At 37.8% G+C, this 13810-nt stretch overlaps 4 protein-coding genes across 4 annotated transcripts in view; 1 reads left to right on the forward strand and 3 right to left on the reverse strand.

Moving 5' to 3' along the window:
• Nucleotides 1–218: 218 nt before the first annotated feature.
• LOC104711390 (small ribosomal subunit protein uS17z) overlaps nucleotides 219–13810 on the reverse strand; it is a 52668-nt gene continuing 39076 nt past the window's right edge. Inside the window, exons 2-6 of the mRNA XM_010428092.3 lie at nucleotides 1405–1565; nucleotides 1199–1299; nucleotides 731–875; nucleotides 554–643; nucleotides 219–461 (exon numbers count right to left, since the gene is read on the reverse strand). Of these exons, the coding sequence (XP_010426394.1) occupies nucleotides 368–461; nucleotides 554–643; nucleotides 731–875; nucleotides 1199–1299; nucleotides 1405–1457 (483 nt within the window). The 5' untranslated portion in view covers nucleotides 1458–1565 and the 3' untranslated portion in view covers nucleotides 219–367. The remainder of the gene's footprint in view (nucleotides 462–553; nucleotides 644–730; nucleotides 876–1198; nucleotides 1300–1404; nucleotides 1566–13810) is intronic.
• On the reverse strand, nucleotides 1816–3348 carry LOC104711392 (remorin-like). Its single transcript, XM_019230230.2, has 5 exons — nucleotides 3082–3348; nucleotides 2824–2865; nucleotides 2556–2643; nucleotides 2391–2472; nucleotides 1816–2299 (listed from the first exon to the last, which is right to left on the reverse strand). The coding sequence occupies exons 1-5, from the start codon at nucleotides 3203–3205 to the stop codon at nucleotides 2105–2107; spliced, it is 531 nt and encodes a 176-aa protein (XP_019085775.2). The 5' UTR covers nucleotides 3206–3348; the 3' UTR covers nucleotides 1816–2104.
• On the forward strand, nucleotides 4435–5610 carry LOC147938745 (uncharacterized). The gene has a single exon (XM_087465751.1). The coding sequence runs from the start codon at nucleotides 4435–4437 to the stop codon at nucleotides 5608–5610; it is 1176 nt and encodes a 391-aa protein (XP_087321877.1).
• LOC104715439 (uncharacterized) lies at nucleotides 10288–13014 on the reverse strand. Its single transcript, XM_087465752.1, has 5 exons — nucleotides 12935–13014; nucleotides 11245–12861; nucleotides 10661–10963; nucleotides 10568–10570; nucleotides 10288–10485 (listed from the first exon to the last, which is right to left on the reverse strand). Exons 1-5 carry the CDS (start codon nucleotides 12971–12973, stop codon nucleotides 10288–10290), a joined length of 2160 nt encoding a protein of 719 aa, XP_087321878.1. The 5' UTR covers nucleotides 12974–13014.

Here is a 13810-nt window from a genome sequence, read left to right on the forward strand (position 1 = left end):
TTTAATTTACATACACTTAACTACTTAACAAATGTGCAAGTCCTTCACTATTTCACGATTGCTCATGTTTCTCGGTTTTCACGCTTTTTCTTATTTGATAATCATTTAACATATTGCACTAAGAAATTGACTAAGAACATCAATTCTGACGAACTGGAGAGAGTATTGGATTGGACTAGTCGGATTATCAAACTTCGTAAGAATGGTAGCAAAACTCAGGTCTTAAACAGAGATATCAGATAGGGATGAAAAGAGTTTGAGCAAAGTAAAACAAAATTTAATGTCGGAAAAATTCAATATGAAAATCACCATAAAACATAAATTCAGCTCTATCCAGAAACATAATAAGCTAACATCAACAGCAACCTTACATTCCAGTGAAAGCCTTCTTTCCAAAAGAAGATGAAGAACCAGCTGGGATCACCTTCAACACATTGAACCTCACTGTCTTCGACAATGGCCTGAGATTTACCAATAACAAAAAAACAAAGATCAAATCAAACTGTAACAAAACCAGAATTAATAAAGATGCTGTTCTGAATCAGATCATAACCTGCATTGGCCAATGATGACATGGTCTCCTTCCTTGACACGGAAGCAAGGTGAGACATGAGCAGGGATGTTTGAATGCCTCTTCTCATACCTGAGAACAAAAAGGATATAAGTTAATCTTTAAACATCCACAGTAGCATTTCAGTGAACATATAGAAGAAGAAAGAATGTTATTTACCTCTGGTACTTCTTGACAAAATGGAGGTAGTTCCTTCGCACGATAATGGTCCTCTGCATTTTAGCACTGTGGCAAGTACCAGCTAAGATACGACCTCTAATGGAAACAGTTCCAGTGAAGGGACATTTCTTGTCAACGTAAGCTCCTGTTCCATAGAATACACAAAAACACAATCGCTTGAGAATCTATCTCAAAAGATACAAGTATACTAATGCATATTTATACTACTATCAGTAGCTTGATCCCACATTCGAATCAGTGCCCATCTTACTAATTCAAAATCTTCTGAAATAACATTGAAATCAGGGAAACAGCAATGCAGATCTAAAGCTAAAGATACTACCAGAGAAATAGCAAATGAACGATTTTGAAGGCTATGAATCTATCATAGCAGCTATGTGATAACACTACTAGTTCCGATGGTTCCTTATCTACTAAAATAAGGAGTTAAGCACAAAAGAACCATACCATCAATGGCTTCACGAGGAGTCTTGAAGCCCAAACCAATGTTCTTCCAGAAACGGTTTCCACCTTTCCCAGGTCGCTTCCCTTTTCCAGATTTCTTCGAGCTTTTGATAAAACAATGAACAATATAAACAACTCGGTAACACCATTCAAATCAACAGTGAACAGAGAGAGAAAGAGAGAGAGGAATTCGAATCGAGAAATCTTACCTAAGGAAGACCTTGGGTTGCTTAAGAAAAGCTTTCTCAGTCTGTTCGGCCATGGTTGAAGCTTTGCTCCCTCGTGAAAAGCTTGAGGCAAGTGATGTAGGAGGAGACGAGATAAAGCGGCAGCGACGACTGAAATGAAAACCCTAATTTACCACACACCCCTGCTTTTATATAAGATTTTTCTTAAGTGATCTATACGATTGGGCCCTTTAACTGGGCCTTCGTATCTTAAAAAAAGCCTATGGAATTAAAACCCTAAACCAGTCCTAGAGTTCCGTCTGAGTTTGGGTATTATGTTTTTTTTTTACTATCCTTTTGTTTTCTTTTTCTTTTAGGTTTTAATAAATTAAATAGTACCTACGCTCTAAAAAAAGAATGAAAAATTTTGGTTACTTTTTTTCACAAAAAATCAGTTCGAAATTTTGTTTAATTTTCTTCAAATTACTTTTAGTTTTTTTTAGTAAAATTAAAATTGTACAACACTTTTTTATATCAAGAAATTTAAAAAGAAGTCTTTTTCATGAAAAAAAGCTGTACAACTTACAAATGAGTAACAAAAGTGCAGAACACAGTGTTACATTATGACATTATAACTTGCTATGTAGCCAAATTAAACTCACACCAACCAACCAACTCCTAAGCCACAAATAATCTTTTTTACTAACAAAGTAGTATTCAAAATCCATTGATCACATATAAATCAGAACAATCCAAATAGCTTGGTTGGAGCGGTTCCTGTGGCGCGGTACTTTGCGGCCATTTCTTCGGCTTTGAGAACATCTTCTCCGCGTTTAGCTTCGGCCATAGCTCTCTTCTCTTCTGCTTCCTTGTGGATTCGAGCTATTTTGTTTTTCATTTTCTCTGCGTACTCTGCTTTCTTCTTTAGTAGTTGCTCCTATTACCATTCCCGATTTTTAAGCGGCTAAATTATAGTAAGAATCTAAAAAGACGGAAAGAATAATAATGAGTTTATCCTTTTTAATTACCTCGATCTTTTTGAGCTCAGCTTCCACAGAAGCTTTCTTGCTGTTTTCCCAAGCTCCAACGTACGAAAGCTTCTTTTGAGCTCTGTTTCATTTAGGTTAATAAATTAGAAAATATATAGGGAACAAACAAATAAAAGAATAAAGACTAAGAAAAGTAGAACTCACTTGTTCTCCACTTTGGATTTCTCGGCCTCTTCCCAAGCTTTGATGAGAGAGATCCTCTTACCTTGCTCGAGCCTTACCAAGACAGCATCTTCACACACACACACCAAATTATCAGCAAGGAAAAAACAAGAGAAAAGTTAACTATTATAATGCGGTAGTATATATACGTAAAATTAAACTAGCCGAATCATCTCAATTATTCCCTTTAAAAATATATTTTCCTGATTATGTATCAATCATTATCTAAGTAATTTGTTGTCTTGATTACCTCGGTGAACTGAACCTTCTTTTTTCTCTTCCGCAGGCTCTTCTGCAGCGACGACAAACAACAACAACAACAACAACAAAAATTTTGATTTATCAAAAAAAATCATTGTTAACACGGCCAAGAAAAATTAAAATTATAAACAGGAATTAAACAAGAAGTAGAACAACAAGTGTTATAAAATTGTGAACAATAAAAAAAAAAATGAGATAAACGAATAATATGAAATAGTTGTATATGAAAATTTAAATGATTTGTTACTTGCAGCGCCGACGACGAGAACAATAGCTTTGGAATCGTCTGACTTCTCCTCCGTGGACGGCGGTGTTGAGTCCGACGCGTTGGTTTTGGGCTCTGTGACCTTCTTCTGCTCCTCTTGAGTCATGTTGTCTTGTGGTAGGTAGCTACGATGTTACCACCGATCAAATATCTGATAATAATTCTGATTAGTTTCATATTGTTATCAGAATTGTTCGATTATTTAATAGAGATTTTTGTAAGCATAACTGTAGATACGAAAACTGAGCTGGACTAAGCAATGTCCTGTCTCTCGTTGGCATATAATGACTTTCTAATTTTTTTTTTTTCTTAAACGCAAATATTCGTGACAGAAAAAGAAACAAATGCTACTCTTTCCAGTTTATCGTTGTGTGCACGATCATTATTGTTTACACAAATTCCTAAAACGCACCCATTCACCCGACTAAATGACTAATAATGACTATTTCAGAATTTAACCATGTTTTTTTTTTGTGTGTGTATAATATAATAATTAATTATATAATTATTGATGATGATGAAATGTTAGAAATTATTTTCCAGTTTCTCTAATGTATATTTCTTTTTGGCATAAAAATTACTTTACAACAAACTAAAAAATCTGACACGTTGTGATCACGTTGGCAGAATAAAGGAAAAATGACAACTAAGAATAATATAAACCAATAAGCAAACAGAAAAAGCTCACCGGTCATGCACGTACAACCACTCTCTCGATTGGGAAGAGAACAGGTGAATCCAAACGATCACATAACTCCGATTACCCTAGGGCCTAGGGTCCACCACTTTTCTTTCTGCAAGTAGTTTCTGATCAAGTCGTGGTAGATATATAGGCAAATAGCGATGGTAATACTAATAGCAATGTTTTAGATGAGAAGGTAATTAAAAAGATGAGCATATTTGATCAAGGTAAGGTAAGGAGTTTAGGCATTGCATATATGAATAAAATAAGATGGGTCAAAAAGGGAAATGAATTAAGAAGTTTTTACATCGTTTTTTTAAAAAGAAAAAGAAGACATGTATTTTTAATAACGGAGGAATATGAGAGAGAAGACGACGGAAAGTGCAATTTTTCGATGGTTATTTTTTTCCTTCTTTCACGATCTTTGGGCGACGGTTAGTCGCGTTTTTTCCGGTGTTCAGGACAGTAACTCTTCCATCACCCTGGCGGTTATCTCCACATTGATTTCCCATACTCAGTGGGATGCAGTTGTAGCTATTATTAGAGATTCTCTATATAAACGCAGTCATGTTTGTGTTGTTTCTTCAATTCGTAATCTGGACATCAAATTCGCTTTGTTGTTTCCTTTTCACTATTACTAAATTCCTTTACAAATGGCCGATAATTTGAGGCGAGCAGTCCAAGATATCAATCTGGGGGCTGAAGAGGAACCAATAGCAATTCCGGCAGAGATTGTTGCTAGAGTCGTCGAGGAAAACTGTTTTATTCTTATGGGACGACCGGTGATGCCACGGCGTCAAAATCTTCGAGCAATCATTGCATCTATGCCACGCGTCTGGGGTCAAATTGGGTTAGTTCATGGCAGAATCATGGCTGATAACCATTTTCAGTTCATCTTTCCCTTTGAAGAATCAATTGAGAATGTGATTCGTCGTGGTCCTTGGGCGTTCAATGACCGCATGTTAATACTTCAAAGATGGACTCCTCTTCAAAACCCACCCTTACTACCGTTCATTCCCTTCTGGATCCAAATTCCGGGAATACCATTCCAGGTCCTCAATCGAGAAGTCATTGCTATTGTGGGACGTGCCCTTGGGAATCTCTTGGAAGTTGACTATGATATGGAGGCAGCGGCACGAGTAGAGTTTGTAAGAGTTCGTGTCAATTGGAACGTTGAGCATCCTCGTCGTTTCCAACGCAACTTTCAGTTTCAAGCGGGTGTCAATACTCTGATCCGGTTCCGTTATGAAAGGCTGCAGGGCTTTTGTGAAGTCTGTGGTATGCTTACACACGATTCTGGAGCATGTCTCATCCAGAATGGAGGTGGAGAAGGGTTAGCCGACTTTGATGATGACGATGATGTCGAACCACCTTTTATGGGACCTGCTAACCAAGGGGTGCAAATTAGAGAGATTCATGAAGACGAGGAGGCTGGAGTTGCAGAGGAAATAAGTTTGGTTAACGACCAACCTATAGTGGAGGAGGAAGATGAACTTGAAGATATTGATCCAAACCATAATGCTTTGGTTGGAATCACAGGATGGGAGGAAGACAACATAGCTAATGGAGAAATTCATGGTATCGAACAGTCTCCGATCCACTCAGAGAGGATCACACCAAGACCAGAGATCATGGAAGCAAGAATGGACACACAGGAGATCAAAGCAAAAGATAAGGGTAAGAGGAAGCTTGCAAAGTATCTAGAACAGTCTGGTGAGCTTAACGCTGAAAGAGGCTCTTCTAGCGGACAAGGAGAAGGACACAGTTCTTTTAATGAGAACATCAGGTGCAGAGGCGCGGTCGGCCCTAAACCACCACAGCCACCATGATTACAGCCTACTGGAACTGTCAGGATCTGGGTGTAGACCCTACAGTTCAACGCCTAAAAGAGATATCACGACAATATCTCCCGGACATGATATGCCTACTAGAAACAAAGCAAGGTGACATCAAGGTTAAAGAGGTTTCTGATGAGTTAGGCTATGTTAGCTTTGTAACAGTTCCACCACAAGGTATGAGTGGTGGGATTGCGATCCTTTGGAAGAAGTTTTTTCTTTTTCAGTTGTCTCCCTTTCTGCAAATCTTGTAGATACGTATGTTGATTTCAATGGAACATCTTTCTATTGTTCGTTTGTGTATGGGTACCCCGAACAGAGTATGAGACATATGTTATGGCAACAATTAGAAGATCATGCAGAGATACGAATTGCACCATGGTTCTTGATGGGTGACTTTAATGAGATTTTGAGTAATGATGAGAAACATGGTGGACCTCAGAGACCAGAGAGATCATTTGCAGATTTCAGACATATGATAAGCGCATGTGATCTCCATGACTTAAAAGCCAAAGGTAACAGATTCTCATGGACTGGCAAAAGATATACGCATGATATATGGTGCTGATTGGATCGTGCTATGGTAAATAGTGAATGGCTAGCTCTCTTTCCATCGGCTCAAGTAGAATTTTTACCATTTGAAGGATCGGATCATTGACCCTTAGTTGCCAGCATATGCCCCCTGGTGAGCCAACGACCACATATCTTTCAGTATGATAGCCGCATGTTTCAAAGAGATGGATTCAAGGCAAAAATTGTAGATGCTTTGAAAAGAGATGAGAGGTCTACTAACCTTTGTGATAAGATACAAAACAGCAGACGACATATGGCAAAATGGAAAAGGGACAATCGGTTAAATGCTTCAGTAAGGATCAAGATATTGGAAAGAAAACTCGATCAAGCAATTACCTCTGGTCATTCTCCCCAAGAGATCAACATCATCAAATCCGATCTTAATACGGCTTATGGTGAGGAGGAACATTATTGGCGGATTAAAAGTAGAAATACTTGGATGAAACTAGGTGTACAAAGTTTTTCTATGCTACAGCAAAACAGAGAGTAGCAAGGAATCGCATAACTACTATTGAAGATAACAACGGTATGATGCATAGCGGTGATGACAATATTGGTATAGTTGCAGAAGAGTACTTCAAGGAACTATTCAGATCAACAAGAGATGTCACTACCGATTATAGTGATGTCTTCTCAGGTTTTGAAACTAAAGTTACTAGTGCAATGAATAGCAATCTTCAGAGAGAAGTAACAGAAGATGAAATTGAACGAGCAGTCTTTGATATTGGTCCACATAAAGCCCCTGGTACATATGGCATTACAGCTGCATTCTATCAACAATTTTGGACAGAGCTTAAAGATGACATCATTGCAGAGGTCAAGCACTTCTTTGAGGAAGGTTTTTTGCGAGGTAACATGAACCACACTAACTTCTGCTTAATTCCAAAGATTGATATACCTAAATCTATGAGTGATTTTAGGCCTATTGCATTATGCAATGTAAGCTATAAAATTATTTCAAAGATTCTGGTCAATAGATTGAAGGTGCATCTTGATTCAATCATCTCTGAGACACAAGCAGCTTTTATTCCTGGGAGAAATATTATGGATAATGTGATCATAGCGCATGAGATGCTCCATTCATTGAAAAAGAGGAAACGATGGGCAAACTCATATATGACTGTCGAAACAGATATTTCAAAAGCATATGATCGTATGGAGTGGCAGTTTATACGGGATACACTGCAACACATGGGTTTTGGGGCCACATGGATCAATTGGATAATGCAATGCGTGGAAACAGTACAACTTTCGGTGCTGGTAAATGGGATCCCTCAAGGACTGATCACTCCAGAACGTGGCATCAGACAAGGCGATCCACTATCACAATACATATTCATTCTTTGTTCAGAATTACTGAGTCATCTATTACAGAAGGCTGAAAGAGGAAATAAGTTGAAAGGAATGAAGATTAGTACCACCGGTCCAACAATCAATCATCTCTTATTCGCTGATGATGCATTATTCTTTTGCCATGCTAGCACAAAGTCTTGCTTGACAATAATGAAGATCCTATCTGATTATGAACGAGTCTCCGGACAAGCAGTCAACCTCAACAAGTCGGCTATTACCTTTGGATCGAGGGTTCCCCAACACGTCAAAACAAGACTTCGGAGAATACTAAATATTCATAATGATGGTGGTTGTGGTAAGTATTTAGGCTTACCGGAGCAGATCAGAGGAAAGAAAAAAGATGTGTTCAACTATGTGGTGGAACAAGTCAAAAAGAGGACTGATGGGTGGTCACATCGTTATTTATCGCTCGCAGGGAAGGAAATCCTGCTCAAGACAGTAGCCATGGCAATGCCGATTTATACAATGAATGTGTTTAAGTTGCCAAAAAGAGTCTATGAGGAAATAAATAGTGCTTTGGCTAGATTTTGGTGGAGCAAAAAGGGAGGACAAAGATCAATTCACTGGTTTTCTTGGGATAGATTAAGTGCATCTAAACAGGAAGGAGGCCTTGGCTTTAGAGATTTGGAAAACTTTAATCTAGCTTTACTAGGGAAGAAAGTATGGTGACTTCTACAAGCTCCAAATAGTCTAGTGGCTAGGTTCCTCAAAGCAAGGTATTTTCCAGATGATCACATACTTAACGCAGGCAATGGAAACAAATCATCATTTATCTGGAAGTCGTTAGTGGAAGGCCGTGATCTTTTGAAGAAAGGCTTGAGATTCCTACTTGGAAATGGTCAGATTACGAGTATAATATCAGACCCTTGGTTACCAACAAATCCACCAAGATATAAAGAAGGCATTGAAACAGAGTTGAAGTATGTTAATGAGTTAACGCTTGATGACCAACCGTTTAGATGGAACATGGCGCTAATTGAAGAACTTTTTGTTGAAGAAGATCAAGTGCTGATACAACAACTAAAATTGAGCCCAACAGACTGCTCTGATTTACTGGGATGGCATTATACAGATTCTGGATTCTACACAGTGAAGTCAGGTTACTATTTAGCCTACAATCTCTCAAATGACCGACAAAGAGTAAGACACATCCCTGGTTCTCGGAACTTAAAGAATGCTATTTGGAAACTCAAAACAGCACCAAAAATCCAACATTTCCTTTGGTGAATCATCTCCACATCACTTCCAACTGGATCATCTCTAGAACAACGCCGAATAACAACTACATCATTATGTCTAAGATGCCACCAAAGCACTGAAACAACATAACATCTATTCTTTGGATGCCAACATGTACAAGAAATCTGGAGACGAAGTGAATACTTAAACCAAGTTTTGTGCTCTCCAATAACCCCGACTGAGATGAAGTTTCAGGCTATTCTTGATTGCTATAATGATCAGTCCCTCACATTACTTGAGCGACTTATACCTTTGTGGATATTATGGAGGATATGGAAGAGCAGAAATCAATTAATATTTCAACAAAGAGATTTCACATGGCAAAAAGATCTTAGCTTGGCTGTGGATGAAGCTAAGGAATGGGTGGATATATGGGCGAGTCACTAACCAGTATACAGAGAGAGGCACCCAAACGGAGAAACCAAACACCAAGATCACAATGGACACGCCCTACAGCAAATTACGTCAAGTGCAACTATGAATGCAAATTCAATCAAGGCAATAATGGACAATCAGCTTAGATCACACGCGACGAAAGAGGTTTCTATCTAATAGCAGGACAGAGTAGACAAACCAATGTTTCAACAGTTTTGGAAGCAGAACTTCAAAGCCTCACAACGGCGATGCAACAAATGTGGTTTGCAGGTTACCAACATGTTGTATTTGAAGGGGATAATAAGATGATGGAAAAGTTAGTTAATACTGAGACCAAAAACTTCCGAATGCACAATTGGGTAAGAGAAGTCCAATACTGGAAAGGCAAATTTCAGCAAGCAACAATACAATGGACAAGGAGAAACAACAATAAAGTAGCAGATTGTCTAACAAAAGCTTTTATTCCAAATACAGAACAACATGTTTATCATCAATTTGTTCCTTCTTGTATTGTAAACCTCCTCCATGAGGATCATATTTCTTCAATATAAATGAAAGAAAGCTGTTAAAAAAAAAAAAGACATGCATAGCAATGCAATCCACCATTTTCTTATATTTTTGTGTTGCTGGGTTATTTTTCTTTGTAATCCACATTCCACTCATGCGGTTTTTAAACATTCTTCAACTACAAGAAAATCGTGTATTCTTAGCATCGGAAAAACGCTATCGAACGGTATGATAGCGTTTTAGTAAACGCTCTATCATCGACCGCGATAATAGGTCCGGCACATTAGATAGCGCTTTCTAGCATGCTATTTATTGGTAATATAAAATAGCGTTTGTACACATGCTATATTACTTTTTACAATAGCAATATTGTTTTGTTATTTTAATTTTTTAATAGTGTTACTTAATGTTATAATTATTTTTTCAAATAGCATTCGCATTATGTTATTTTTATGTCGTCAATTTAATTGATTTTTGATTAATTTATTATTTTATGTATTTAAATATAAAAGGTTAAACCATTAAATCCTAAACACATTAATTAAAATCAAAGTTTACAATGTTCTAAAGGCATAAACTAATAAATCAAAATCCAACCATACAGGCTCAAAGTACACCACAATTTCACACAAACACAAGTTTATCATTAGGCCACGCAACTGTTGTACCTAAAGCATCAGAAACTAACTCCACTTCTGAATTTGGTCTCCACACTTTTGCATCTCCAATCTTTGATACTTCTATCCATACCTTGCTAGCATTTGGACCTAAGGGGACAAAGTGGATCTTGTCGTCTGGTTGAACAAACCCTGCCTTCTGCAACTACTTGTCCTGAATTATTACAATCCAACAGCATGCACTTTTTCTTTCCATCTGATTTGGTGGTGTTGATGCTGCAACTTACAGTCTATAATCCAAACAATTCAGACACTTATATCAGAAGTGACCATCACCAATAACAATAAATATAAACTTAAGCATTAGATAGAATTGTTACCCCAGGTGATGTTGCTATTGGTGATGATGATCTTGTTGGATGTATAATACTAGTCAGCAATATCTTCTTTATTGGCCATGCGATGAAGGCATAAAGTGCATCACCCATCAAGACCATATCATCAGTAGGTCTCCACAAATAAGCGTCATGTTTAACGACCTTCTCAACCTTTACGATTGCAGCATTAGGTCCGAGACAGATATTGTTGGCCTTTTCTTGCGGATCCATTGACCACAAACGACCCTCAGCAACTACTACATCCTCCGCATTCCAATCAAAGATGATGATTTTATCATGTGATGCCTAAGTCAATAAAAAAAATGACATTTTTAAAATCTATCTACAATCTCATAATAATGTAAGAGTCAAAGTAAAACATTACCGATGAACCAGCTGATTGATTTTCAATTGGGGATGTTGCATCATTGTCCAATATCATTTTATCAGTTGGCCATGCAATTTTCGTTCCCACAGCATCCCCAACATGTAAGATAAAGACCAATTGAAAAAGTCAATTTCAAAAAGATTATGCAAGTAGAAAATAATTGAAATCTACTATATTGAAAGACTTAGTAAATATTTACCTTCCAATAAGGTAACTCGAATAGGATGGACAGTTTCTTCCACCTCCAATTATCATTGTCTTCATCGTCTTTTTCGTCCAAAGGTACCTCATCAACAGATACTCCTTTTCGTTTCTTTTTACTTTTTTCCCCAAACGGTTTGCCAAACTCAACTTTCAAATCCTTGAGTATGTTAAAAATTTCTGCTCCACTTTCAATTCTACTCGCACTTCCTTCCTCCACAGTGTTGTCAAACCATTTTTTTCTTCTTCTATAAGGATGTCCAGGTCTAAGTCTTTTTCTGTTTCCCAAATAAACATGCTTCCGACTGAATTTCAACCACCTAAAAGGTGTATCCTTTCCACACACAACACACGCCTGTTTGCCTTTCACCTTACACCCAGCTAATGTTCCTAAAGCAGGATAATCAGTGATACTCCACAACAACATTGCTTTAATTGTAAAATTCTCCTTCATAAATGAATCGTAAACCACAAGTCCCTCATTCCACAATTCCTTAAGGTCATCTATCAATGGAGCTAGATAGACGTCAATGTTGTTGCCTGGTGATGTAGACCCTGGGATCAACAGACTCAACATTATATTCTCTGCTTTCATACACAATGTTGGATGCATGTTATAGTTAACTAAGAACACTGGCCATGTGCTGTATGTGCTGCACTGAAGGCAGAAAAGATTCATCCCATCTGTAGAGATACCAAGGCGGAGGTTTCTTGGTTCAGCTGAAAACTCTGGCCATTTATCAGTCACATTGGCCCACGTTAAAGAGTCCATTGGATGCCTCATGGTACCATCTAAACTCTTATTGTTGAAATGCCAACGAACCTCTTCAGCCGTCCTTCTGGATCTAAAGAGCCGTCTCAATCTGTCTTTGATTGGAAAATATCTTAATACCTTGGCTGGTATCCCCTTTTTCTCCTCACCAGTTTGCTTATCCCTCTCCCATCTTGATACACTACACCTTGGACAACTTTCCATAGCCTCGTATTCCTTCCGGTATAGAACACAATCGTTCTTACATGCATGAATCATATCATATCCGAAGCCAAACATCTTCAGGAACTTCTTTATCCCATATGTTGATTGCGGGAGAACATTATCCGTGGGAAGCATATCATGAATCATCGTCAGCAGCTGATCAAAATAGTTCTCTGACATTCCACTCTTGACTTTGAGGCGGTAAAGCCCCATAATTGCAGACACCTTCGTGTAGTTGGGACAGTTGGAGTATAGTGGAGTTTCAGCATCATCGAGCTTCTTCCTAAACTCAGACTCTTCACTACCACCATCAACAACATCTGCCTGATCTCCAAAGTAGCTCATAGGTTGAGAATCACCATCAATGAAAGCTGTCCTAATCAAGTCATAAACATCTAACTCAACTTTCGGATCTTCTGCTGACTTATCAGTCTTAATATCCCCATGCTTACTCCAACATGAATTTATCTTGTATTTCTGATCCATGCCCCTAATCACTAAATGTTCCAACACTGTAGCTATCGGCTGATGGCACATATTGCGGCAATCTATACAGGGACAGAAGATGTCACTAGGATTACCCAATCTCAGTGCAGATGCATGCACAAAATTAGTTGCCCCTGTCTGAAACTCATGGCCCTTCAAGTGAAAAAAATTTCAAAGGTTAATTCTCATAAAAGGAAAAATATGTAACAGAAAGGAAAAAAAAGACAAGTTCATACCTTGGAAGCCAGACCCAAGACTTGTCCATCTTACAAAACCACCAAAACTCGACCACGAACACAGTGTTGAATCGACCATGAACACAGGGTTGTCAATCAAAAACACAGATCGAAGAGAACAAGAACTAAATAAAAAAACTTAAACTCCTAAATAATAACTCACCAGATGAAAAGATCTTAAGTCTTCGCGAACTTACAAAAATCTCTGTAAAATTGAAAAAAAACTGTGTTAGAACGAAAACGCAAATTTAATTAGATCTAATATTCCCACACAAAACGAAAATTTAGAACAATATTAAGAAAGAAAAAGTAAATTTTCAGTACCTTAAACTCAGATCGAATCAGATCGAATCCTGAAATCTGCATGCAAAAGAACAAAAGAAACAAATCGATTACCAAACAGTGATTAAACAAAAGAAACGAAGGAAGAAAAAAGAAACAGTCGTCGATTCGATTAAAGAATTAGTCGTCGATTCGATTCGATTAATCACCTTCGGTTTTCAGAAATCGACGACTGGGGCTTCGAGTGAGGCTTGACAGATTAGAGATCCGAGTGAGGCTCCGAGTAAAACCAAACCAATGAGAAATCAAACGAGTGAGATTAGAAATTGAAAACTGAGAAATTAGAGACTGAAAAAATTTGAGAAGGTGAAACGAGTGAGTAGGTGAGGAGTCGAGAGAACCCAAAATTTTGAGAAATGTGGGACGAGTGAGTAAGTGAGGAGTGAGTATTCTTTTTTTTTTTTCTTTTTTTTTTTTCCAAATGGTGAGGCGGGCAATAAAAAATATATTCCCGCTTTTTATTTCAATAGCGTTTTTTATGAGATATGCTATTAATTGAGACCCGCGAAACCCAAAAACTTTCC

This window comes from Camelina sativa, chromosome 9, assembly GCF_030686135.1.
Source record: "Camelina sativa cultivar CO46 ecotype springtype chromosome 9, ASM3068613v1".
Taxonomy (NCBI): domain Eukaryota; kingdom Viridiplantae; phylum Streptophyta; class Magnoliopsida; order Brassicales; family Brassicaceae; genus Camelina; species Camelina sativa.

Excerpts from the sequence above, each read along its gene's own strand:
- LOC147938745 (XM_087465751.1), top strand. The coding sequence starts at position 4,435 with ATGGCCGATAATTTGAGGCGAGCAGTCCAAGATATCAATCTGGGGGCT.
- LOC104711392 (XM_019230230.2), bottom strand. The coding sequence starts at position 3,205 with ATGACTCAAGAGGAGCAGAAGAAGGTCACAGAGCCCAAAACCAACGCG. Across the intron at positions 2,473-2,555 it reads AAATCCAAAGTGGAGAACAA|AGCTCAAAAGAAGCTTTCGT; the intron begins GTGAGTTCTACT and ends TAAATGAAACAG. Across the intron at positions 2,300-2,390 it reads CTGAGCTCAAAAAGATCGAG|GAGCAACTACTAAAGAAGAA; the intron begins GTAATTAAAAAG and ends GAATGGTAATAG.
- LOC104715439 (XM_087465752.1), bottom strand. The coding sequence starts at position 12,973 with ATGGACAAGTCTTGGGTCTGGCTTCCAAGGTATGAACTT. Across the intron at positions 12,862-12,934 it reads GGCTTCCAAGGTATGAACTT|GGCCATGAGTTTCAGACAGG; the intron begins GTCTTTTTTTTC and ends TTTCACTTGAAG. Across the intron at positions 10,964-11,244 it reads TCGAGTTACCTTATTGGAAG|GCATCACATGATAAAATCAT; the intron begins GTAAATATTTAC and ends TTATTGACTTAG.